General features: G+C 43.3%; 1 protein-coding gene across 3 annotated transcripts in view; it reads left to right on the top strand.

Moving 5' to 3' along the window:
- The window catches only part of SASH1 (SAM and SH3 domain containing 1), a 203897-nt gene that overhangs the window by 54859 nt on the left and 121410 nt on the right, over positions 1-27628 (top strand). For all 3 annotated transcript variants that reach the window (XM_066605454.1, XM_066605455.1, XM_066605453.1), the window contains exons 3-4: positions 26847-26900; positions 27033-27082. In XM_066605454.1, the coding sequence (XP_066461551.1) occupies positions 26847-26900; positions 27033-27082 (104 nt within the window). The remainder of the gene's footprint in view (positions 1-26846; positions 26901-27032; positions 27083-27628) is intronic.

Raw genomic sequence — 27628 nt, 5'->3', positions numbered from 1 at the left:
AAAAAGATACTTACTGTCTAAGGTCAGTTCCAAATGAACATATTGTAACACATCCATAATATGGATCCACGCATGGATTCCATCTGCTACATTCCACTGTGGAATCTAGCCGTGCCCACAGACATGGACAGATCCAGCGTGGGTCTCCTCCATGCTGGCCTGATCTGCTTTCTTCAGCACGGATCTGCGTGGATTCCTGGCGATCCACACGCCGGGAAAAAAATCACATCTGCATGCTTTTAACTGTTTTGCGGATTCTAATGCATCCCTATCGGCGGCTTTATTTTGCAGATCTCCTGCGTGGGTGCCCCAAATCAAATCCGCCCGTGGACATTGGGCCTTATGGATGACATTACACTGTATGTCATCAGTATTTCAGCATTGTTTGATGTGTTTAGCTGGATAAATACAAATCTGTATTCGCCCAATAAATAATAATATGAATTAATGCAAAAACCGAGGCAAAAGCAACTGTTAAACAAATATGGCCATGTAAATAGATACATTAATTTATATTGGCTTCATATTATGGTCTACAAAACATGGACCTAATACGGCGTAAAATACACTCTTCTGAAAGTGGCCTGAGGGGGATGGCTTTATATATACACCCTGTTTCCCTGAAAATAAGACATAGCATGATTTTCCAGAATTTTTGAGGATGCAAAATGATTTTTCAGGCTTTTTGAGGATGCTTGAAATATAAGCCCTACTCCAAAATTAAGCCCTGCTAACAGTTAATTAAAAAAGTCAATTTAAATAGTGTCCAGGCAGCTATACATGTAAAAAAGTTAAAGCTTTTTGAACAAAAATTAATATAAGACACTGTCTTATTTTCAGAGAAACGCAGTAATTATCTTACACCACATGATCGTTGTAGCTTACTTTTTCCTTATTATCATGCTTGTTCCGCATGTACACAAGTATACGTGCACTGTAGATGGATATTATAGGTGCACAGTATGGAGGTGTTGCTAATGGATCATGGAGATTTCTCCTTTGAAGCTTGGCTACAAATGATGAGCATGGATTCCTGGCTGTGTGACTCTTGGGTCAAAGATTAAACACTGTAGTACGTAAGCCGGTAAGGATGAAAAATCTGCCCTATGCGGAAACATAAGTATTTCTGCACGGCTACAAATTCACTAGGCGCACTGATGTCCTTTTGTTAACTGTTCAGAATTGATATACGTAATGAAGCTTCAGAAAATGAAGATTGTATTTCCTTCATGCATTAAAATTCATGACACGGGCTTTGTCTGTCCTTGAAATCTTGGAACACATCTTTACAGCTTCTGCTCCCTTTGATATCATGATTATCAGTAGATGAGACACTGGGAAAAAAAATGTCCTAAACTCATATACAATTTAGTCATTGCCACAGATCAGTCTGTTCACAGTAATGATCTGCAACAAATGCAAATTACATTGGTACAAAGACTTGTTCTATTTTGTATCAGTCAACATTATCTGTGTATCTGTCACAGACTTACCAAAACAACCATGTATCTTTACTAATAGTATTCTGTGCATAGGGTACCCGGAAACATCAGGCCCGGGCCTGAACAACACTTTTAATGAAAAAACCTAATAGTACTGTATTGTGGTTGGTGGAGATGTTGGTAGTTAATGGTTATGAACCTTTGCAAATTCATCAGAGTAGCCTGGCTTATGGCTGTCACGTGATGTAGCTTTCTTATAGGAAACCATAGCCTGGAGCGTTCGGTGGTGATTAAAAACGTGACCAAGACTGGTGAAATGGACTTGACACTTTGAAGGAAGTCTACTATTTTTCCCCATTTGACATGTGCCATTCCTGTAGAACAGCGGGCGCTCCGAGCAGAGAACAGCTGGATGCAGAAGACAAACCGCCCCGCTTGTCTTCTGCATCCCTCCACTCGCAGCGCAAAGTGATCGATCACCTTGTGCTTAAAGGCACACAACGATTATCGCTCAAAAGACATATTTTGAGCTATAATCGTTGTGTCTAAAGGGGACTTAGTATTAGTTTAAGTGACCTTCTGGTTTCAGGGCAAAATTTTGTCCTGGGATCAGAGGAGAAGGGCAATATATTACCTGCAGTTATTTTTCCCTCTGATCTGCTTGTTCCAGGTCCTGTTTTCAGGTATCTCAGATAGTCAAAGTAATCTTCACTAATTCCCATAGTGCACTATACCCGCTCTCTGATTGGTTGGAATTGCTCATGTCATCATCACCGACCAATCAGAGAGCAGTGCACAGTGTGCATGAGGTAGTTAGAAAATTGCTGCAGCCAACTGCAGGTAATATACTCCCCGACCCCTCCTGTCCCAGGAGAGAATTTTGTTGCAAAACTGGAGCGTCACTTCAATCTGAATATTGATGCTGCCATTATATCTACACCTCACCCCCCTATAACATTGTGAAATTGTAGAGTTGCTAATATTTCCATCCTATGCATCACTTTGTCCCGTGAAACCTCTGCTGCATACAATTTATATTATACCAATAAAATGTGATGGCCAAAATAAATTGATAAGCGCTTGTTGCATAAGTAACATGTTATCATATTTTTGCCCACAACCCTACAGTCATTTTATTGAACTGTGACTGGATGGATAAGTATTCTCTATTAGAAGAAAGCGAGCTGGCAGAATTGATCTGTCTGCTTATCATCCTCATTTCATTTCCAGTTTATGAGTTGTTAGGATTAGGAGATGTACTTTCTGCCCTCGCTATAAAATATCACAATTTTCTGTTTCCTTAGGAAAAAAAAAAGAACCATTTCCCCTCATATCTATACAATATTCAAATAAACCTAGCCGCGCATGAAAAGCTCTTTCTATGCATTTAAAAAAGCTGCCTCTCTTCCGCTGTGTTCCTGTCCTTCTCTGAAGGAAAGTACGGAAAAGATAAACCTTAATTCTCTCCTATTATTTCCATAATGCCTCCTCATTTCTTCTGCAAATTTACATTAAAATGATAAGAAAAAGCAAAATTAAAACTTAAATGCACACAATTCTGGGATGGAAAAATCTCTGTTAAGCAGCTGTAACTGGAAGAAGTCAGCCAGTTCACTTTTAATCCATTGGATGAGAGCAGCTCTTGCACAGTGTGTGTCTCTTACATGTCTCTCTTGTCCATGTGTCTCTTGGAAATGAGAGTGTCTCTTAGGGCTCTAACACACGGAATGGTTCAAATAACCAATGGATCATGGGCAACAATTGAAACGACAACCAATAATTTGTTCGCTTATTGTTTGGCGTTTATTTTATGTAGCCATAAAACCTGGCAATAGAGATGAGCGAGCATGCTTGGTAAGGTCAGTTACTTGAGCAAGCCTCGCTCATCTCGAGTAACTGCCTTCTCCTCTGAGCATGCTCGGGGGAACAGAGGGGGAGAGTGGGGGGGAGAGTGAGAGAGATCTCTCTCTTTCTCTCCCCCCCCCCCCCCCCCCGCTAACAACCCCGGCTGCCCCCCCCCCCCCCCCGAGCACGCTCGGAGGAGAAGGCAGTTATTCGAGATGAGCTAGGCTCACTCGAGTAACTGACCTTAAAGAGCGTGCTCACTCATCTCTACCTGGCAATAATCGGCCAATGTAAAAAGGCTGTGAGCGATTATCTCTCCTGAAAGCACGGGAGCCATTACCTTTCTGAGGACTGTTGGGCACTTAAGCATCCGACGATCATCCTTTGTAAAAGTACCCCCAACATGTAAATGTTTCTTGAATTATGTGTATCCTGTTGAGGTCCATCTTTATAATATGTATTCAGCAGAGCATGGACATGCATGTTATTTCAATAGACTGCTAAACAGAGGCGTAACTTGAAGCTTCTGAACCCCAATGCAAAATTTGTAACATGGCCCCCCATATAAAATACTTTATTTATAGTACTGGGCTCCTTATATGGAGAAGATAGGCTTCATGGCCCTCCCAAGGGTCGTGGGCCCAAGTGCAACTGCATCCTCTGCATCTCCTATTTAGTCTCCTTCGTCTCAGAGGGAAGAATCCCTCCCGTCCGATACTTGTTTCCCCAACAGCAGTTGTTGGGGAGCCATCTGGCAGTCGATAGACGTTATATTGATGCTGGATCTCACTATTTGCTCCAAGCAAAATAATTTAATGTCCGTGGTCAACTTTACATTTGGTGCCAAAAGTGTTTCGAATTTGCTGATCTTAGAAACATTCTTTGTGGAAAAATGGGTGGCTTGTTCACTCTGCCTAGGCGTAGTGTGTAGCCGGAGAGTTTTGTCTGCCTTCTTATCTGTAATTCTTCTCTTCTGTGTCTGTTTAGTCCCAGTTTACTATTCAGTTTGGAAAAAAGTCAGCTTAAGGGCAGTATGATAAAAATGTAGAAATACATCAATGAACAGTACAGAGAGAGATCTGTCTAATGAACTTTTTATATTTATGCCCGCAACCATGACATTAGGCATCCACTACATCTTGATGTCTCTTCTGTACGTTATCATATATGGGGCTTCTTTACTTTAAGACCAATGAGACCTTGGAACCCTACCAAGCGATGCTGTGATGAGTAACTCGATGAAGGAGTCTAAGAGGGGTCTGAATGATATATACTATATAATATCACAAGTTACATAGACTAGACTTTGGGCTATGTTTGGTTATTCATCCAGGAATTTAATGACCCACTTAAAGGGGTTGTCTCGTGGCGAAATCGAAAAAAAAATTTTTTCACTTACCCCCGCATTCTGCCCTGTTAAAAAGAAAGCATAGGTTAGTTTTTAAAAATAGCATTGCGCTTACCTGCATCAGCGTTCTGCAGCTTCTTCATTTCTTCTTTTAAAGATGGCGCCGCTGGTCTTCTCCCACGGTGCACCGCGGGTCTTCTCCCATGGTGCACCATGGATTTTCTTCTCCTTCCTTGCGTTCCATTGCTGATTCCAGCCTCCTGATTGGCTGGAATCGGCACACGTGACGGGGCGGAGCTACGATGACGACGCGGTGAGCAGCTCTCCGGCACGAGCGGCCCCATTCACCAGGCAGAAGCACGGACTGCGCAAGCGCGTCTAAAAACGCCAGAAGACATCGAAATTAGACGGAGCCATGGAGACGGGGACGCTAGCAACGGAGCAGGTAAGTGAATAACTTCTGTATGGCTCATATTTAATGCACGATGTATATTACAAAGTGCATTAATATGGCCATACAGAAGTGTATAACCCCACTTGCTGCCGCGAGACAACCCCTTTAATTATGTCTTTGAAAGCGTACAAAATAACAATTGTTTGACCTTTCAAAATACTTTAAGTTGGTGTTTTTCAGGCCAAATGGCCAGTGTTACAAGCAATACATAAAGCTCTCCAGAGTGCTACACCGCCCCATATCTCCTGCCTCATCACTCTCTGAATGACCTTGCAATAAGTTCCTCTTTAATCCAAATCTTCCTCTCCTGTCTCCAAGATCCTTCCCCAGCTACACCAGTTCTCTGGAATGCGCTACCCAGACTTTCAGGCCGGTGTTACATTGGTGTAAGCACAATTTACACCATGCATTGCATATTTCCACATGTTTGTTTTGCACACAAAAATCACGCAACCATGCTCCATTAATTGAAATGGGCAATTAGTTTAATTAGTTCTATCCCTGTGCAAATGCACAGGAAAATAGAGCATGCTGCATATTTTGTTGCGCAAACAATTCTTATGCAAAATACGCTTATGCGAATGAACCTCCGTTGGGTCCGCTGACACCACTAGTGGGAAACCCCCTTTTGAGGCAACTGTTATGGACTTCTGTCTGTTCCCTCTTCCATGTGATTTGATTCCCCAGGTGAGAGATGTACTAAATCCAGGAGGGCTGAAAGCACTAGCGGACATACCTGGCCCTAGGACTGTACAACCAGGTTTTGGTTACAATACCACCAACTTTGCAGTTTTATTACCTTCTTGGCGCCACTGGTGAACTTAGAAGCCCCACTCACACCTTGGAAGGCCCTGATTCATACAATTGCATTGGTTTACAATATGCTGATTGGAGGAAGAAGAAGGACCCAAGATCTTATTATGTGCAGGTGTGGGTGCGGGAGTTGAACAAAACATTTGGTGGGGGGGACTATGGGGAAAGTCGTTCCTTCTAACGCACAAACTAACTGCCTTGTGCTAGTTACAGGAACTTAATTATAAATTCCTGTCCTACTGGTACAGAAAGCTAGCTCAGCTTCACAGGCTTTTCCTACAGACCACAGAGATCTGCTGGAGATGTCAGTCAGCTCAGGGTACAGCACTACACATATGGTGGGATTGCCTATTGATCTCTCCCCTCTGGAATGACATTTCTACTTTATACAGGTACTTAAGTCTCTCTTCTATTTCTCTGACTCCAGGGATAGCGCTATTGTCTGTCCATGTTCCTGGACTCAGTCTCATATATCAAATAGAGCTTGTGTCATTTTTTCATTTTAGTAATGTGACAGATAATCCCTAGACTATGGAAGCAACAGACCCCTCCATCTAGGTGCATGTGGGTTGAGGCTTGCAGTTCTTTAATCCACATAGAAGAATTGAGAGCTTGTGAAGCAGATAGTTACAGTAGATTTTACTTTACTTGGACCATATGGATTCAGTTCAGAATGTCCTCAGAATTTGTATCTTGGGTCTCAAGCGGCTCTCTACCAGCCAGATCCGCAACTGGGTGTTGTCCCCAGCCAGGTTGCCTTAAGTTGAACGCTTCCAGGACCTGTCACAAACCTCTTGCCTTCCCTGTATCCCCTCCACCATCCTTTTTTTTCCTTTTCATCTTTTTCTTACCTGAATTTGTTGAATATTTTAATTTATTTCCAGACATTGATAATTATTCTTCACTGGACTGGTTTCTTTTTGTTTCTTAATACAAGATAGTTGTTTGCACAATAACTGGTAAGATACTGTTTTTGTTTGACCCTTTTCCTGCCTAGAATTTCTTCTGGCCAGGTATATTTAACATTTCCTGGCTCTCATTTTCTTTTTCAATATCTATTGCATAGTACCTAAAAGTCTGTCTTATGTAATTGGTTAAATCTAAATAAAAACTTATTGAACCAATCACAGAACACCTTTCATTTTGTATTCTGCTTTGGTAAAATGAAAACTGAGTTTTGATTGGTTGCTAGTCACAACTAAGACAGGCTCTCTCCCATGATCTGTTTATACCCAGGACTGTGACAGTAACAAGAGGGCATTCTCTACATCTAGAAGACAGCAGGTTTCATCACCAACACAGAGGGGGTTCTTTACTGTAAGAGCAGTGAGACTGTGGAACTCTCTGCCTGAGGATGTGGTGATGGCAAAATCGATAAATGAGTTTAAGAGGGGACTAGATGTCTTTTTTGGAGCGCTACAAAATTGCAGGATATAGACATTAAATAACTAGCGGGGTTGTTGATCTGGGTCTTGGAGTCAGGTAGGAACTTTCAAATGTTAATCCAGGGATTATTCTGACTGCCATTATGGAGTCGGGAAGGAATTTTTGTCCACCAAATGGGGTAAATTGGCGTCTTCCTCATTAGGGTGTTTGGCCTTCCTCTGGATCAACAAAGGGGTTGGAAGCAGGCTGAATTAGATGGATATTTGTCTTTTTTTCCACCTTGCATACTATGTTACTATGTTTCTTTTAGACAGTTTCATAAATCTCCCCCATGTTTAATATGATGTGTTTGCTAAAAATGTTTTTCAAAAGAAACGGTCCGTTAGGCACCCGTAACACCAGGTTTACTGTAATCTGGAAAGTCCAATATGTGAATGTTCATCTTAGACGGTAGTAAAAAGCATTCATTATACTACAAACTCCCTTCTGATCCTGACATTTGTAAATCTCGCTCAGTCTCTGGTTTGTTGACACCTTAAGCCCGTGGCTATTTATGACCCTGCTAGCGTTAATACGTCGAGGTCCTGCTTACATAATTTATCCTCCCTCCTTTTTATTATCTCTTTACTTCACATTTCAGAAAGAACAGACCTGTGACTGCTAATCTCTTTTCTCTTTCTTTAGTCCAATCCTCCCGATTTAATTATAATCCAAGCAGAACCAAAAGAGGAAAAATGCATGAAGAGCTTCAAAGCAACACGTCGCTTGAAAAACTGTATATATAGAGAGGTTTTTATGGCTGTGACCAACACTTGCCTGCAGAATTAACTGTTGACAGATCAGAAATTGTACTATTTGAGCCTATTCGCAAACAATAGATTGGTAGGCGCATTCTTCAGTGCATTGGGTCCAAATTGCAGCCATGTCCGGGACGCGGGTTGTGTAGGTTTCCTAGGACATGGCAGAAATATTTCAGCACTTCTATTCAGTCTTAATTGGCGTATTTAAAGCCATTCACACAGGCTGCTGCTGCATGTATGTTTAAAAACACGGATAAGCGAAGGCAAGCAACGATTGGAAGAAATCCCCGGCAATAAAATGCTTAATTACAGTGAGCCATCTTCCTTTCCCAGAGTTGTACGCAGGGTAACTCCCGTCCCCTCCCTTTTTTTCTGCTGCCATAGAAGTCTATGGTAGCTTCCTGTGTAACATTGACATAGATAGGTCAAGACCTATCTTTTCACGCACCGTATAAAAAACACGGCCGCAAACGATCAAGCAAGTCCTATTTTTTCTTGCGCAAATATTTTGCGCAGAAAAAGCACATTAGTTTGAATAAAGCTATTAAAATCCAATGCTTCGCATGGTCGCGGTGTATGTGCGACTTTTAAGCATGCATAAATACGGTCATCTGAATAAGCCCTAAGGGTCCATTTGCACCCATTCGCATGTGAAGTCTGTTTATGTACACAGGTGGATTTTTGCTGTGGAATCTGGAGCGAACGTCCATCTCCGGGTTCCGCAGCAATAACGCTCCATAGCATGGTATGGAAAAATGATTCCTTATGCACATGAACGCAAACCAATTGCGGTTTCCGCTCGCTGATGAAAAATCAGAATATGCTCTTTTTTTTCCCATACTGCGCATGTCTGAATGCGAGCCGTGCAGACCATCCGCAATAGAGAGAAACCGGAAGAAGAAGGCCACCTGCACACACAGCAGGGTCACCCGCCGCGGTCAGTGCTGGATTCCGCAGGTGAATCCGGACTTGCCGTGTGCATTCCATGTAAAAGAGCCTTTAGACGAAACCCATTGTAAAGCAATTAAAAGGGTAAACAAATCATGGCGTAGAAAGTTGTCATAATGTGTTAAATCTCAAGTTAAATTCTGCTCCTTGTGTACTTTGCCAGCCTCAGTCATGTCAAACATTACTTTGAGTCATGCATGCCGTGGAGCGCCGTGGCTCTTCTGTTAACAGATGTTTCCATCGATCTGTACTTTGTATGACTTGATATTGTCTCCATTGACTCTTGCTTGGCAACGTTTCACCTGTAAGCAGGGGTGTTCGATACTTTATTACTTTGCTTTGCAAGGGCACTATGAATTTCCCCCATGGAGGATTTTGTCCCAAGGCTTGGTTAGATAAAGATTTTTCACAGATATGGCTCTGGTCCATGGGAACATCTACCGCCTTAGAGCGTGGAGATTTATGTGCACGATAAATGTCTTGAGGTGCCTCCATAAATAAAACCATCCATGTGAATGTTATAGGGTTTTGCTGAGGGATTTAACCCCTTCTTAAAATCCACAGACACATTTTTCTTATGATCGTTCTCTGCGGCACTTCTACAAATAACCAGATTTAGTGTCGTTGTGAGTTTAGATCTCGGTTTACAAGATCTCTTTGTCTGCTGTTGTCAAAATAAAAAGAAAGGAGAAAGAAAGGAGAACATATATGAGGATAGCAATCCGTTCCTAAAACTATTGGACTTTGCTTCCACTGGTTGTAAGGTCAGGACTTACAGGTCAAGCCTTTATCTTTTGCTACTATTTGACAAGTCAAGGTCCCCATGTGCCTTTTGTAGTTTGCCCTAGGCTTATTGTTGGATGATTTCCTTCTTCTGTTTTCAACTGAAATTTCTTCTGTTCCTAAATGTTGATGAGAAAACTCATTAAAAGCATCCACTGCGTTCTTGAAGGACCAAGATGATCTGGAGAGGATCTATACGAGGGGGTGCACAATCTTTGATGCTGTAAGGTCCACATTGGCAGATGCTTTTCCCAAGAGAGGTGGTATTCCCATCTGAGACAATTAAGGTATATTGACAGATGGCTGATAGGTGAGGGATCCACTACCGGGAAAACATGCACACGCGGCTGCTATCTATATTGCAGTTTATGGAAGTTACAAATTGGAAGATGGAGCATTCCTGCAGGTCAGTGTTAGACTTTTTAAACAAGTCTTGTAACAATGACTGGGAATTGTAAGCCAAAGCCAGAATAACCATACACAGACAGCTGTTTCAGGGTGATTGCCCCTCATCAGTGTGCCGTAGGTTTCTGGCTTGGCTAGTGATAGGCCTAGCCGCACACATATGCAGCCAACTCTCTCCCTTCTCCCTGGAGTGCTGAAATGCTTACACAAACATGGTGTATCCATAAATGGGAATACCCCTTTAATAGGAGCTATGTGGGTAAACCTAATTTACAGTGTTATGCTGAGTGCAGGACTTAAGGCGAAATTATAGAGGTTCAGAGAGCACCAAAAAGAATACAAGATATGGGCGCCACTTGTATAAAACACACAGTTAGAAATGAATGTCTAGGGAACCATAAATAGGAGCTTAGGCCAGCTTCACACGGCCGTGACGGCGCCCCCCAGAGACCCCAACACTTACCTCTGGATCCGGCGTCCTACGTCCCGCAAGACAGTTGGGCATGACGCGCTGCAGCGTCATGTGACATGCCAGCCATGTCACATGACACACCCACAGTGTCACATGACGCGCCGGCTGTGTCATATGATGCGGCAGCGGTAGGCGGGGAAGCGGTTTCACGCTATCTTCCGCTGTGCTACAGCGGAAGATAGCGTGACGGACGGCTTGCATTGATTGCGTACACCCGCGGCAAATAGAACATGCCGCGGGTGAGGTCGGGTGATTTCACGGTGCGGAATTCAGCGGTGGAATTCCGCACCGTGAGCATTGTGCTATTAGGTTCAATAGAAGGGAGATAAGTGTTAAATATCTGGGGTTGTAGATGAGGGAGCATATAACAGTAGTTAAAAAGAAACTCTATATTTTCTCCTTAGGGAGAGCACCCAGTCAGTTAGGGAGGAGACTTAAAAGGCCATACATGTTCCTCTAGATAATATGCAGATAAGGGAGATGGAACAATACCTCCACAGTGCCACCTATTGGAAGGTAACAATCCCTAATGTCAATGTTAGACTCTTTATACAAGCCTTGTAACAATGACTGGGAATTGCACTGTGGAGGTATTGTTCCACCCCCCTTATTTACATATTACACAAAGGAGCCTGAATGGCCTTTTAAGTCTCCTCACTCACTGTCTAGGCGCTCTCCCTGAGGAGAAAAGATAGCGTTTCTGACCCACATCACAGGCCTCTCTCTAGCAAAGTGAGAATCCTGCTGCACACTGATGAGGGGCAAAAACCCCGAAACAGCTGTCTGTGCATGGGCTTTGCTTGCAATACCTCAACATTGTTACAACTTGTTTCAAGTTGACGACTGCTTTTTTGCATGTTTTGAAGTATTTCCTGGAGTCGAGTGGGCTTCTGACACTTTCCTGCAATTCTGGAAGCTTTGCTTAGTTTTTTCAAGTCTCTGTGTCAGTGTTGCCTTTTGCTTTATGTGCAAGAGGGGCAGCCAAATTGAAGGCTGAAGTAATTGTGGTATTAGGTCAAATGCACACGGGCGGATATTTATTGGCGGGATTTCCCTCAGAATTTCTGCCCATGCACGCTGCCACAGGATTGCATTAGATCATGCAATCCCATGCAGACAGCCGCGATTTGACCACGTGAAATGTCGCGTGGTAAGCAAATCGCGGCATGTCCTATTTTTGTGCGAGCGTCGCAGAGGCCCACACAGAAACGTCACTGGTGACGTGCCAGATTCACTCCGTGTATGTGCCAGTAGCCGGCACATAGCAGGGCGGAGAGACACCGGGAGCACCTAAGCCACGGGTCACTGCAGGGGGCACAATTTGCATCCCGCTGTGAGAATTATCGCAGCGGGATCTGACCCGGCCGTCTGCAGGAGGCCTTACACAGTGTCTGTGTCTTGGAGTGATCATATGGTAGACAGTCAAAGAGTGTGGCACTGTGAAGATATCTGAGGTTCCTTCAGGGATAGGAGGAGCAGGTGAAGAGAAAAAGAAATGAAGGTAAAGCATGGTCAGAAGGGAGGAGAAGTGAGTTTAAGAGATTAGATAGGGAGCAGACACAAGTGAAAATAAGGTCTAGTATGTGATCATCTTTGTGAGTGGGTGTACTTCACCGATGAATGTAGTGTGACATTTGTATATTTGTGTTCTATCCATCAGCTGGTCATGCATTCCACTTTTTGGAATGCATGACGAATTCTGGTCTTGTCCATAGCAGGCCAGGTTATATTTTGAGTCCAGCAGTTCAGTTTTTCCTTACAACTAACAATTGTTGTATCATGTATGATATACAGTAAAGAGTTGTTACTCAAGGTAATTATTTCCATAGGAGTCAATGTAAATCCGATTAATTTGTTCTAGACATTCCAAAAAACACACCAAACCACATTTAGGCTGGGTTCACATGGGGCGGATTTGCCGCGGAAATTACGTGCGGAATTTCGCCGCGGCAAATCTGCATGCGGCCGCTATTCCTGGGATTAGCCAGCCATGTGGACGAGATTTCTCAGAAATCTGGTCCACACGGGTCGCAAATCCGCTGCGGCTAAGCCGGCAGAAGTCGCTACTGCGGCGCGGATTTGCCGACTGCAGCATGTCCATTTTTTTTCCCGCTGCGGCCGCGCTCTCCTCTATGGGAGCGCCGGCTGCAGCGGAAGAGCGAGCAGCCAGGCCGCTTCAAAGCCGCCGCGGGTTTTGCAGCAGCGTTTCTCCCAGCGGAAATCTCGTGGTTTTTCGTTCTGCAGCATGTCCATTTTTTCCCCGCTGCGGCCGCGCTCTCCTCTATTCTGCATCCAGAAAGCAATGCTCTGTTGGCGTGGAGGAGGGAGAGACAGCCTGCAGCAGCGCCGCGGGAGGTAAGTATTGATTTTTTTTTTCTACAGCGTATTCCCGGCGTATAAGACGGGGGTCTTTGGAGAAGATTTTCCTGGGTTAAAAAGTCGTCTTACACGCTGCAAAATACAGTAATTTACTTGTAAGGCCTCCCTCACACAGACGCTTTTTGCTGCGATTAGCGTGGTGTTCTGAGCACTGTATAATGCTGCTATTGTTTTCAATGGAGCCTCTTAGACAGCCGCTTGATCGCACTGGAAAAGCGCTGCGATTTTCGATCAGAGTCTGTTCTATTTTTGACATTTAGCACACCTTATCCATGATGTGGTATGCTGAACTCCGCTGTGAATCGAAATTGCAGCGATTTGCAGCGCTGCTGTGTGAGGGGGGCATTCGTATAGTAGATTAATAGAAAAAACAAAGCTAACAATTAGGACCTGCAAAAGGCAAGGGCTCACCTCCAGAAAGATCAAAGAAGATCTTCATTTACCAGTGAGTACTGCTACAATCAGATGATCAAGTGAAGCCAAGTTACCAGCAAGAACTCCCTGCAAAGTCCATTTGAAAAAAAGACATGTCCTAAATAGGTTAAAATTTGCAAAGGAACACATTGACTGGTCCAAAGAGAAATGGTGCAACCTTTTGAGGACTGATGAAAGCAAAATTGTTCTTTTTGGGTCCTGTGGCCAAACACAGTATGGCGGATGACCCCTGAGCACGAAGTTGAAATCACAGTACACTGTGAAGACAGTAAGGCTGCCTGTCCACGGACGATAGTTCATTGCGTTATCCGCGGTGATAATCTGCCCGCGGGTAATGCAGTAAACGCTTTCCATAGACTTACTATGGAAAGCGCAGCCCATTGTCCACGAGCGGAGAATCATAGCGATTCTCCGCTCGTGGGGTTCAAATCGCGGCATGCCACGATTTGCCGCAATTCTCCACGGTGAGCCTATCTGTCAGATAGGCTCACCGCAGAGACTTGACAACTCTCCCCCTGCTCCCCAGCGGCAGAATATCGCTAGCGATAGTCCGTCACGGCCGTGGACAGGGGCCTTAGGCATTGTGGTGCAAAAATCATGATATAGGGATGTTTCTCATACTATGGTGCTGGGCCTATCTATTGTATATGAGTGATCATGGATCAGTTTGAACATATGAAAATACCGGAGGAGATCATGTTGCCCTATGCCGAAGAAGAAATGCCCTTGAAATGGGTGTTTCAATACCATAATGACCCAAAACACACCAGTAAGTGAACAACAAATGAGATTGAGGTAATGGAGTGGGCAGCCCACTTCAAGGTGAAGTGAAATCTTAAACATTGTTTAAATTTATACATTACATTTTTGAGTTTTTATAGAAAAATGCTGGTACTGCAGTTTTGTGGAACAGCTAAAAATGTCCTTTACTTACTGTAAGGCTGGGTTCACACGGGGCGGATTTTCGTCGGAAATCTCGCGGTTTGGCCGCAGCAAAAACCGCGAGATTTCTGCTGGGAGAACCGCGGCGGCGGCTTTGAAGCGGCCCGGCCGCTCGCGGCCGGCGCTCCCATAGGGGAGAGCGCGGCCGCAGCGGAGAATGGACATGCTGCTTCTTTTGAAACCGCGGCTGCGGCCGCCGCAGCCGCGGTTTCAACCGGATTTGCTGCAGCGGATTAGCCGTCCCGTGTGGACGAGATTTCTGAGAAATCTCATCCACATGGCTGGCTAATCCCGGGATTAGCGGCCGCGGGCGGATCTGCTGCGGCAAAACCGCGGCAAATCCGCCCTGTGTGACCCTAGCCTAAAGGATTAACACAAACTGGATACATTTTGTTATTGTTCTGAATTGGAACTGATTGTGAAGTATTTCCAGTATTTGCATTTATGGTAAAAAGTTACTATAATTATTTTGCGCTTTTATTTCCTTTTCCAAACTCACTGCTATTTTTTTGAACACGACTGTATTTGAATTGTTCCCATCTGTATCATTTGTGGACTGAAAGCAGTATTTATTTAATTAGACATATGGTAAATTTGGCTTCCTACAGGAAACATGTAACTTCCCGGAGGCTGATTAAACTACTGGTCATACAGTAAAACTTGACCATTTCCTTTTAACATCCCATCCATTTACATGTCCCTTATTCTTCCTGACCAGTTTTTTTACCTTTTTGGAAAAAGTGAAATTCTGCCCTTTTACCAAATGCTCTCAGATCTTCTGACTATCGTGTGTGCAGGCCAGTGACTTTTAAGCTTATAATATTGCAAAATATACAATATTTGAGGCAATAATTATGTCTACAATGAAAATGAGTTCACAGCTACATAGCTATTCTGGGTATTCGATTGTTAACCAGTTGGTATTGGAAGTTTTTGGAACCATGAGAAAGATCATGAATAGAGATGAGCGAGTATACTCGCTAATGGCAATTGCTCGAGTGAGCATTGCCTTTAGCGAGTACCTGCCCGCTCGAGACTGGGAACTGCTGGGGAGAGCGGGGAGGAATGGAGGGGAGATCTCTCTCTCGCTCTCTCCCCCCCGCTCCCTCCTGCTGACAGCCGCTACTCACCGCTCCCCCGCGCCGGCACCCGAACCTTCTGTCTTGAGCGGGCAGGTACTCGCTAAAGGCAATGCTTGCTCGAGTAATTGCCTTTAGCGAGTATACTCGCTCATCTCTAATCATGAAGCTTCTTGTAGGATGATTGCAGGTTTCCATTATGTTTCCTTGTGGCCCAGAGGTATTATTTTTTAATTTGACCGTACTGATACATGTCAGTAAATTTTTGATTAGTTTCATAGAAAATAATATATAATACCTGTAATTATTCTAGGCATTGGTTTGTGTACCAGAATATAGGAACAGCTTGAATTAAAGGTACATCATCATCCCATTCCTTTATGCCTCCTACACAATGGCTTAATACAAATCCATTGAACTTCCAAGTGCAATCACGTTTGTTAACTTGCTTGGACTCTACTGATTGCATATGGAGTCATGAAGGTTCTTTTTTAAATACGTATGTCAGAGGCTGACTTACTTTGGACATGTGATGAGGTCGAATTTTGCTTGAAAAAAGAAGCGAAGAAGACAAAAGACACATTGGCTGGACGCAATCAAGAAGGGCACGGGAATGGACATCAGGCAATTGAAAGCAGGCATAGAGAATAGAGTAACCTGCAGAGGACTTGCCTACAGAGTATTCAAGAGTCGGACATGACTGAACGGATAGTATTGGAATGAGTGAGACAAAAACATGTAGCACGTTTCCTTAGATGCCATATTACAGAGCTGTTCTTCCTTGGAAGTCTTGTGTAGCACGGAGGAATGCCACCCGCTGCCCTACCGCCTTGATATGAGGCCTCTATCTGTTATCTGGTTTTGTCAGTTTGCCATTTCTGGGACAGAGCTGTCAGATAATGGAAAATGCTATCCCTTGTGCAGTTGTACTCTAATTGAGCTGTCTAGTCTCCCTGGAAAATAATCTGTCGTCCTGATAATCCGATAAACCTATCAGGTTCCATTAATACAGTTTTTACACATGTGAATGCATCATTTTTATAGTGATAATGCATATTACTGCCCAACCCGATGGAACCAGAAAATCGGAGCCCCTACACATGTGCTGCTGCTGTGTCCACCCACTATAAACATTATATTTTTTCTTTTGTCTGACTCCTTTTTATCTGTTTTTTACTACTGACAGATAAAACTCCCCCAGTAAGTGGATTCCTTAAAGAAGTGACTTTTTCTGTAATAGAAAATACTCGTCTTTAAATTGTCCTCTTGTGCATCCTGGCCGGATCCTCAGAATGAGGAAAATCCCTCTTGGATGTTTTCCTTGCTCTTGAGTTTGAAGATGTTGTTTCTGTTCTTGCAGCAGCTGGCCAAGGCTGTATCCCTTCCATAAAATTTATGGATGTGTTTCCTCTGCAGGCACATTTCCTGCCTTGAATAATAGGTACAACTCTGTGAACTTTAACCCTGTCTTGATACAGCAGTTAACGCCATAGGCTGAATGTCGAAGTTGTTCCGCTTACTCTTTGTATGGCTTCCAGTAAAGCTATTTATGTGCATTGTTTTCTCTTCGCTGGAAGAAATTCTCTTCTTTGGCTCTTGGTCTAATGCTGGGTGGCTGACTTCATATATATATATTTATAGTACTGAACAAAATAATGTCCGATTTGTACCTGAAAAAGTTTTCCTTTGTGGTTGCATTATATTTGGCATTTCATATGGATTGGCTTATTTTGTGCTATCTACAGCCACAATGTAACCTCACAAGTAGAGATGAGCGAGCCTACTCGGCCACGCCCCTTTTTTGCCCGAGCACCGCGATTTTCGAGTACTTCCGTACTCGGGCAACAAGATTCAGGGGGCGCCGTGGGTGAGTGGGGGGTTGCAGCGGGGAGTGGTGGGGAGAGGGAGGGCTCTCCCCTGTTCCCCGCTGCTACCCCCAGCGCCGCCACGCCTCCCCCCGAATCTTGTCGCCCGAGTACGGAAGTAATCGAAAATCGCGGTGCTTGATCGAGTAAATACTCGAAACGAGTAAGTTTGCTCATCTCTACTCACAAGCTGTAGGAAGTTCATGGACCTCTTTCTTTTTGCAATCACAGTCAGTCACATAATTCAGATAAATTTCCCCAAACTAAATGCTTTGCGCAAATGAGAAAATGCTGGTTTGTCAGCTGATCACATCATTTCTGCAGCCGGAAAAATCATCATTCTCAGCAGAACCTCTTCCCTTTTAAATGGGATATGCAGCTGAGAACACTTTTAAAGTACAATGTGGTGGGGGTGAGGGTTGGTAATCCGGTTTGTTTAAGAAAAAAAACTCTGATCCTGGCTGCCCCCGGTTGCTTGCCGGTTCAACATGTGACCGCTACACTAAGCTCCAATACTGTAATAAGTTATAAGAACTTCTGGGCAGCATAGCATTGACTTTCAGTGTAGAGGCTGCCTGGCTCAGGGATTTTCTTCTTCAGTGAAGTGCTGGTTATGTGCCTTACACTCTTTCTCAATATGAATGTACCCCCACTCCCCAAAAAATGTAAATAAATGAAGGGCAAAAGAGCGTATAAATGAATTGTTCATTCCCCAATGAGCTCTTCGATATTGGTGCCCTACGGTGATATAGGCTCTTTCCCATCAGTATATATAAAGAATTGACCCGATGTCCATCTGTCTCAGTGGTTTATAGTCTGCACCTTATGGCTTATAAGTAATGCCTGGAAATTGTTTCCAAACATCTGAATGATCACCTTTTACACGGAATTACTGGCAAACAATGACTTTCATGCCTAGAATGAACGATGAACAATAAGTGAACAAATTATCGTTTACCGTTCAATTGTTAGTCATGTTTTCACTCAATGATTTTCGCAAGATTCAACGATTATTTGAATGATTGTTGCGTGTAAAAGGGCCCTAAGAGCTACTGGAAGCTGATGTATAATGAGGATAGGAGTTTCTTCACGGTCCTGCACAGTACACATAGTGTAATAAAAAAATGTAATGAGACCGCCTTCAGCAGGTGTCAAAAGGAGCGGCTCACCCAGTCACAGATAGAGGGCAGTGAAGAACATGTAGTACCACTCTGTAGTATAGAGAGGCGCTACTAGACAGTCAGTCGGTTCATGCACTTCAGTAATGCAGGGAATGTACCAGAGAAATATGTATGCTGAGTGGTAGATTTTCCAGAGTGTGTGCCGCAGATCCAGACTTCTATTACATTGTATTTTTAATCTGATTCCAAGTTATAATGGCTGAAGAAAGATGCTGTATGTTGAAAATATTATACCCTGAGGCCATTGTAACTTGAGGGATCAATGGTATTCCCATGTCAGTGATAACTGACTGGGATGGGAATACCTCTTAATACCCCTGACCTGCAGTATAGAATAAAGGCGAGCTGCTGGGAACATTGTTTAAAAGGCCCAATGCCCACAGCCGTATTTGCATTACGGGATCCGGAACGAGTTCGCCCCTGGATCCCGCAGCAAATACTCCCCATAGGACATGCAAGGAAAACGATTTTTCATGCCCATGAGCGAAAATCAACTGCGATTTTCCACTTGCGGGGAAAAATTGCAGCATGTCCTATTCTGATGCGGACCTAGCACAGACGGCTTCTATTGCAGTCAGCGGAAGCTGTCCGTCTCACTGCAAGTCGCAGTGGATCCGTGTCATCGCCAGCACGACTCTGCATTGCGCATGTGTGGCGGCTCGCCAGCTGGCACAAATGCAGAGCAGAGAGTACAGCAGCTAACAGGTACGCAGGGGTCAATGCCAGGGCACAGGGTCTGATTCCAAGATTTCGCTGTCGGCAGCTGATCGTGGGCATTGTGATTATTTTTCAATTGTGAAATGGGCAGTGAGCTCTCCTGTAAGGCATATCTCTAATGCTTCATATACATGGAATGACTGTTGAGCGCTGACGTCACCACTAGGCTGGGCAGGGAGATCACCGCTGACTATAGCTGACATCTCACTGGCTTCTCAATCAGCGCTTCACAATCCATGTGATGTGCTGAACGGGGAGCATTTACACGCAGCAAGAAGTGCGATCCAGCCATGATCTCTATCCGTCAAACGAAAAGTAAATGAAATAATGAATGATGTTTAGCATTTAAAAGTAACGATTATCGCACCTTTTCGTTCATTTAAATGAATTTTGCGCAAATAATCATCCCATGTAAATGGCCCTTGAATAATGTTAACTGTAGCTTGGGCAAGATGGCAGCCCCCATAGTCATGGACAGACAATAGAATAAAAAAAATCTACAACCAGAAAACAATAACAGATTAGAAAAATTTGAGAATGTTTCACTGTCTGGTTGTAGTTAGTAATAATAGCGTAAGAGATACATTATGTTTAATTCCAGTTTGTATAGGTCTCTTTACAGAAGATGGCTTGATAGAATATTTAGGTCGGCTGCACACGAGTGAGTTGCATTTCGTATGTGGGAGCCTGCAGCAAAATCCGGCTCTGATCCGGGCCTGCGACCCTGCGTACCTTCGCTTTCTGAATTGCAGAGGACTGCGCACGCTCTGGGTCGGTCATGTGCAGTACAGATTTTTTTTTTATTATTTGTTTTTCCCGTGCTATCGCTAGGAGATGACGCGGGTACCTGTGGCCTATCTGGGTCAGACGGCCTCCATTGACTTCAATGGAGGCCGCCTGTGCAGATTCCACACAGAAATAGAACCTGCTGTGACTTTAAATCCGCCCGTGGAAATCGCAGTCACTATCCGCTCATCTGAGCAGACATGCAAATGTTCTATTTCTTCAATGTGTATGGAATACCATGCATCGTCCGCATAGTTGATGATCGGGGATTCTGCAATTGAAATCTGGTTGTGCATAACCTACTTGATCCTACTATCTCCATCAGCATGACCGTAGAAGCAGCTCATGCCAGAGGTGAGCACTAGCAGTAATGTAGGTGTGAGTAACATTTCTATTTCCTGATTATGTCGCTGATATCAATAATGTTTCTGGATGGACATTGTAGGGTATCCGTCAAACACAATGACATTTTTCACAAATCAATGTGTAAACGTGACCTGCAGCATTGACTATGATTGCAATAAGCGGAATATCCCTCAAAGGTCAATCAAACATGCTAGATATTTTTTTTAGAACCAGTCTGTCTTTTCTTAATAATTAAGGCTTTGATGGACTTTCAGGACCATACCCGTTCCTAGAGGCTGTCAGTCAAGGGTGTATGCATAATGGATCAGCTTATTTAATTAGACAATATTTTTCCTCAGTTTTCATTATCAGAATAACACGGATGGGCTTTGTGACTTGTTCTGCTATGCTATGCATCCCAATGCTCGCCCATCCTCAGCTCCCCCTGTATGCCTAAATTGGCATTCTGTATGGATGCCTGGTAAAGTGTTAAACTGATTTATGAGAGCAGAGGGGATTGCTTCTCTCCCTCACTTGATAAAAATAATTGAAGCTTGCCTGATTAAATGCTTCCACATGTAGAGAGAATCTTTTATTCCAGTCATGTTCCTCTTATCAAGCCGCGTCTCTGTTCTTCTGACAATCATTGCAGAAGCTCAGGGCTGCACTACATCAGAAGAATTGGGAATTACTCTGAGAACCGACCAGAACAGCAAGGCAGAGAATACTTTTTTGCTAGAGTCGAAGAGAATTCACCCTCATGCTTTAAGACTCAAGATGAAATGTGTTATTATTAACAGCAAATGCTGCATACAGTTTCATCCAATGCTCATTGGTAGAAGCCTTAGGAGACTACATTGTTGTTACAAAACACCAAAATCCTTTGTTGCCAAATACACATTTTCTAACCATACTCTAGCCAGCTACGCCAACAATGCCTTCTATGTTTTGCCCACTCTCAGGGAATGTGGATCTGCTGTGCCTCTAAACTGATTTGGTGTAGGGCTTGATTTGAGAGATGTACCTGTGGTTTTCACCCTTTAACCCCTGCAATTGGGATCTGGACTTTGCTGCAGGAAACACCAGACCATTATCCCAGAAATAGTCTCAGTTAAGAGACATTGACGCAACTTTGTAAGGTTTATCGTCACGCAATACCAGAGGGTGTAGACAGAGATGTGGTCGTGGGACAGAGCCTAGGTCACAACAGGCAAAATTCTTCTATAAACAAGAATTGGGTTAAGGATCAGGGCAGACAGAGTAAATGTAAATAAACATGCCAAAGTGAAGAGCGGAGAAGTCAGAAAAAGTTGGATGTAACAGGCACAGATTAAAACCAGGAGAGCTGATATAAAACCAGGAGAGCCAATATAAACTGATTGCTCAGACACCCTGTAGTGGGGGGGAGTCGCCCTAAATATCTCAAAACCTATCAGGATTGGCACTGGCCCTCTGAAAGGAAGACTGAGTATGCCAGCATACCCTCCGAGCAGTTGTGAAAGAAGGTCTACTATAAAGGAAGATGCCTCGTCAGCAGAGAGTCTGGGATCATGAACACCGGCAGGAGGAGGGAAGTCAGAAACTGCTAACCTTGATACATGGCACAGGACACCAGTTATGCCTCATCGTTGGTTTCATGATTTTCTACTATGGACTGTGTAACATACATCTTTAAAGATAACCATAGAAGAAAATAACCCTAAGGCCTCATGTCTACGGGGAAAAGAAGAATTAAAATCCGAAGCAGATTTTAACTCTTCTCCCGCCCACGGATCCGCACCCCATAGGGATGCATTGACCACCCGCGGGTAGATAAATACCCGTGGATGGTCAATAAAAGTGAATTAAAAAAAATATGGAGGATGAAAAAAAATGGACATGCTCCATTGAAGCCTATGGAAGCCGTCCGGATCCGCGGGAGACCTAAAATAAGAATAAACTTACCCGCAGCGGACAGTGCAGATCTTCTCTTCTTCACGGCCGGATCTTCTTTCTTCGGCCAGGCGGATGTGCCCGGCGCATGTCCGCGGGGCAGGAGGGACCCGCTACAGATTCTCCATGGAGAATCTGTAGCGGGCCTGATTTTCCCCGTGGACATGAGGCCTAAAGGGATTTTATAGTATGCAGTCATAGCCAACATGATATATGTAAGATCTCCTAGTCAGCCAGATGTTAAATGGCAGCTGAATGCTTGTGCTCAGGCTTATTGTGAAGAATTATGTTCTTCGTATTTACTGAATTTTTATCAAACTTTCAGTATTTAGGCAAAAAGATTCATCCCTATTACATGCTTCAGCTTTTGCTATTATCACTGTGCTATATGTACACATGATCCCTGCAGCCAATTATTGACCTCAGTAGTCAAAATTCTTTTATATATATTTTTTTAATTTTGTGCTATTGTGCATGTTAAAAAAAGTAGGAATATCGGTCCTGCCCTATCTCTTCTCACATGTAGAGAAACTACATCTGAGAAGGATAGTGAAAGTCTTATCTTCTCTTCCGTGAGAATAGCACTAGTCAAAATGGAACCATTGAAATCAATGATTCTGTTTCGTCACGTTTTGCGGATGTGATTTTCATGGCTGCAAAAACCTGATGAAATGACGTTTGATTGTTTAAGGCATTAGCTCTATTATATGGAGGGCAATGATTGGCTGCAGCGGTCACGTGTACACACTCTGTATACTTTTCATCTAATTTGAAATTCATTTTAAGTTCTACTTAAAGGAAATGTATCATCTAAAAATTGTTTAAATCCCTTTCAGCCTTTTTTCTTTCCTTTTTTTTTCCTCTCCGCTTTCAAAGAACACAACATTTTTATTTTTCCGACGACATGAGGGCTTGTTTTTTTTGGGACGCTTTGTATTTACTGTATATATAGGACTTTCAGGACAGACAAAAGCATCTAAAGGGTTAATTACGGGTATTGGCATTATTTCGAAACCTGGCACTTGCAGGCAGGTAACAGCTGTCAAAGACAGCCAACACCCATCACCTTTCATTGTAATTCTGCCTGTGGTGATAATGAAATGTCTACTGAATAGTGATCATTGTAGAATGGGAAGTGTAAATGTATTATAAGGCTTATTGACCAGGATGAAAACTGCAGGATTTCAGGATTTTTAATATAGACAGTGACATGGAAAATTAAGAAAAAATCACCTAAATTTAAAAAGAAATACTTGAACAATAGGTCATTTTCTGATGTCACATTCCCTTTCCAAGTGCAATTTGTAGTCTTGCTTCTGACATTGAGCGTGTAGGTTTTGTAGTCTGCCCAGCTCTACAGTCTTAGTTCATGTGTTTCCGTGGTTGATGTATGATTTATAGCTATTTACAGTTATTTAGTGACATATATTTTAAATGAGGACGGTTCGCTGAGGGTCAGGGTTTTGCAGAGGCAGGATACATCTGGATGTGTCTGTGCTACAAATACAAAACATGGACAGTTCAGCCGTGGCACGGCCAACCTCATGTGTCCAGGATACCCCACAATCCTGCAAGAGAGCCTCCTCAATCATTGTGATGGAGAATAGCAGCTCGTTACAATGTAAGTAGTTCTCTTATAGAATTCTAAACAGGGGTGACTGCTATCTGCATGGTCACCATGCCTGATAATTGGATTGTTTATTGATTGTAACCTTTTGTAGCACTGAGCAGCTGAAGATCAGTGCTCGGCTTCTTATAGAGCACCCATTGTTCTGGGATGGAAACAATGTATTCTAATACCAGGGCGGACACTTTGTTTTCTTATACATTTCTTTGTTTTTTGTTTGTTCTATTCTGGTTGATACAAGAAGCAAATACAAATTAACTGTTTGTAAATAAGTGGATTTATGATGCATGTTATTTATGGTTGCTTCCCTGTATACTATTGTAACATGATAATTCCAGATACTAAACCCAGATCTGAATAGAAACACATCCGTTTCTTTAAGCGCTTAATATTTAATATTCAGTCCACACGCAGAACGCCCAGGAGACGCACAGTCTTCAAATGAATCCATGCAGATTATCCTGTTTTGCTGTGCAATATACATTAATTTAGTGGACGTGCGTGTGCTAACTGTGCTGGAGTGGGGATTTGGGTGCAGATATAATAAAAAAATACATTGATTTAGTTAAATGTGCTGCTGCTCATTGGAAATTTAGTTTTGTGAACGTGCAACATTAAACTACTGGTATTTATGTGTTTTGCTATATGTCACCTCTATTATCAGCATGTAAGAAGGTGAACGTGTCCTGTTATCTTGCAAATATGACAATAAATGTTGTTGATCAAGTTCTGACATTAGAAAGTAGTATTAAGATGGTATGTAGTTGAGCGTTTCCTGCCAAAAGTCCCTGTGTTAAGTTACTGAAAGGGAAGTGCTTTCTTGGAAGTAGGCATAGTTTAGATGATTCCAGACATGGTTTGTGTGGATCTGGGTGTAGCCCATCATTCTGAAATTTCCTGTCTGTAATGTTGGCAGCTAGAGATGAGCGAGCACCAAAATGCTCGGGTGCTCGTTACTCGAGTCGACTTTCAGTGATGCTCGAGAGTTCGTTTCGAGTAACGAACCCCATTGAAGTCAATGGGCGACTCGAGCATTTTTGTATATGACTGGTGCTCCGCTAAGGTTTTCATTTGTGAAAATCTTAGCAAATCACCAAAGTCATGTAAAAAGCACAGAAATGGATAGGGCAGGCGAGGAGCAACATGCAGGGCTGCATTTCGGGCTCCGAGGTCTCACTATTAAGCCACAATAGTGGCAAGAGTGAGACCCCCCCCCCCCTGTCAGCATAAAGATCGTTCTCCTCTGCCACAGCTGTAACAGCTGTGGCAGAGAAGAACGATGTTAGCCCATTGAATTCAATGGAGCCGGCAATACAGCCGGCTCCATTGAAAGCAATGGGCTGCCGGCGAGCGCGGGATGAATTTTCGAGAAGGGCTTAAAAATATAAGCCCTTACCTGAAAAAGAAAGATTTTAGTGTAAAAAAGAATAAAAATGCAGGCATTCTCTTCAATGGAGCCGCTGCTGCTGCCGGTGACTTCATTGAAGACAATGGTCCGCTGGCACACCTGAATTCTTTTTCAGGGAAGGACTTTACATATAAGCCATTCCCTGGAAATGAATTAAAAGTGATTTAAAAAACAAAAAAAATAGATACTCACCTCCCTTCAGCTGCCGGGGCACAGCCGCGTCTTCTCCTGCTGTCCCCTGCACTGTGATGCTGAACTGCTGTCATTCAGCTGAGAGCTGCGCTGAGCCAATCAGAGGCAGCATTCACTCACCCATTCATGAATTCATGAATGGGTGTGAGTGAGATCTGCCTCTGATTGGTCAGGCTGTGACCAATCAGAGGCAGCTCATTCAGCAGGCGGGGATTTTAATCCCCGGCTGTTGAATACTACTCACAGCTGTTCAGAGCAGTTCAGGAGGACTGCCACTGGCCGCGCTGAACTCCGTCTGCCGGGACCAGGTGAGTATATATATATTTTTTATTTTTACACATTTCTGGATGAATTGCAGGGAAGGGCTTATATATTTAAGCCCTTCCCGACAATTCATCCCGCGATCGCCGGCAGCCCATTGCTTTCAATGGAGCCGGCTGTATTGCCGGCTCCATTGAATTCAATGGTCAGTGCTCGTTTAATCGAGACGAGCACCACGCGGTACTCGTCTCGAGTAACGAGCATCTCGAGCACCCTAATACTCGAACGAGCATCAAGCTCGCTCATCTCTATTGGCAGCATTTCAGAAAAAATCCCCACTTTTTAGAAAGTAGACGTTGCATTCAGATACTTGATAGGAGACTTTTAGATATGTGTGGTCCCCATGTAACTTTCTTGGCTAAAGTGAACTTTTCCGTATGCGTTTTATTGTATGGGTGCTCATGACTATATACTGGAATCCGTTAGGAAATCGCATGTATAGCAATTGATCTAAATCACTCCCCTGGCTAGTAGAGTTCTGGCAACTAACAGGGAGAATTCATCTTCCCAACAGGCTTCATGCCAGTACTCCGTAGAGTGTACCCAGTTTATAGAGTTTAGGTTGCCATAAACAGATTACTGTTCAGATTATCGCATTACTCCTGCTGGTAAGGGTTGTCATGTTGTATATTATACGAGTAGTCCCAACATACTTACTTGTAAACTCTAATGCATGTCTGAAATGAAAAGCCTGCTTTCTAGATGTAAATTCCTGCATTGCTATATAATGCATGTCAAGCTAGGAGTATCCAGAAAGTTTTGCTGTAATCTGTTCTAATATGTAATTTGTGGGTCCCCAGAAAGTATCAGCAGTAGGTTAGGAGATTTTATGTTCTGCATTCATGTACAATATGTGGAGCGCTTTATCTTCATAAAATGATATATCTAATGTGCCACGTTTCTGGATGGATTGTGACTAAGTCACATATGTTTTGTTTTAGGAGAAATCTGATCCTGGCTCCACATCATTTCAGCTACGATCCCCCCAAAGTGAAGTAAGTGCGATAACTAATTCTCTTCCTGTATTTTTTGAAGTCTTCATTTTATGTATAATTTTTATGTAAGTCCCAATCCTATTTTTCCCCACCACTGAGATATAGTAGCTAAATCCATATTTTCTCTGTTAGGATTCCATTGGGTTCAGTAGCACATTATCTACACCAGAGAGTGAAAGAAAGTAAGTCAATTTTATCTTTCTTGTTAAACTGAACTGCATCCGTTTATTACATTCATTTATATCAGTGCGCACCATGAGATTCTTCATTACTGTGTTAGTGCTGCAGACGAATTGAACTCTTGCTATTGTGCTCCCCTGCAAATTACAGCTAATTGCTGAGGCTCCCAAAAGAGTCACACCCTGTAACTAGCTTACATTTCGATGACCCTTCTGAAAAAATGGAATTGTAAACACGGAACGAAGGTCTTTCTTTAACCCTTTCCAATCCACTGTCTGACGTCTTCAGACATTCTGATTGAAGGCTGTACAGCTCCGATGTCGGAAGACGTCCGGCAGGGTATTCTTACTGTATATTACTGGCTGCTCTGTTGTCAGGGGGCCTCTCCAGCATGTCCCATATGGCAGTACTGACTCTAGCCAGTAGATGGCGCCATTGTATAAAGGCAGAAGGAGAGAGCCCCCTAGGAAACCCTGAATCTAAAATTGAATTGCAAAGGGTTAAAGGTGTTATCTGACCACAACAACCTCTCTCTATATACCCTTCTA

Source organism: Eleutherodactylus coqui, chromosome 1 (assembly GCF_035609145.1).
Source record: "Eleutherodactylus coqui strain aEleCoq1 chromosome 1, aEleCoq1.hap1, whole genome shotgun sequence".
Taxonomy (NCBI): domain Eukaryota; kingdom Metazoa; phylum Chordata; class Amphibia; order Anura; family Eleutherodactylidae; genus Eleutherodactylus; species Eleutherodactylus coqui.
Note: the sequence above shows the minus strand (reverse complement) of the source record. Positions and strands in the feature narration are given on the sequence as shown.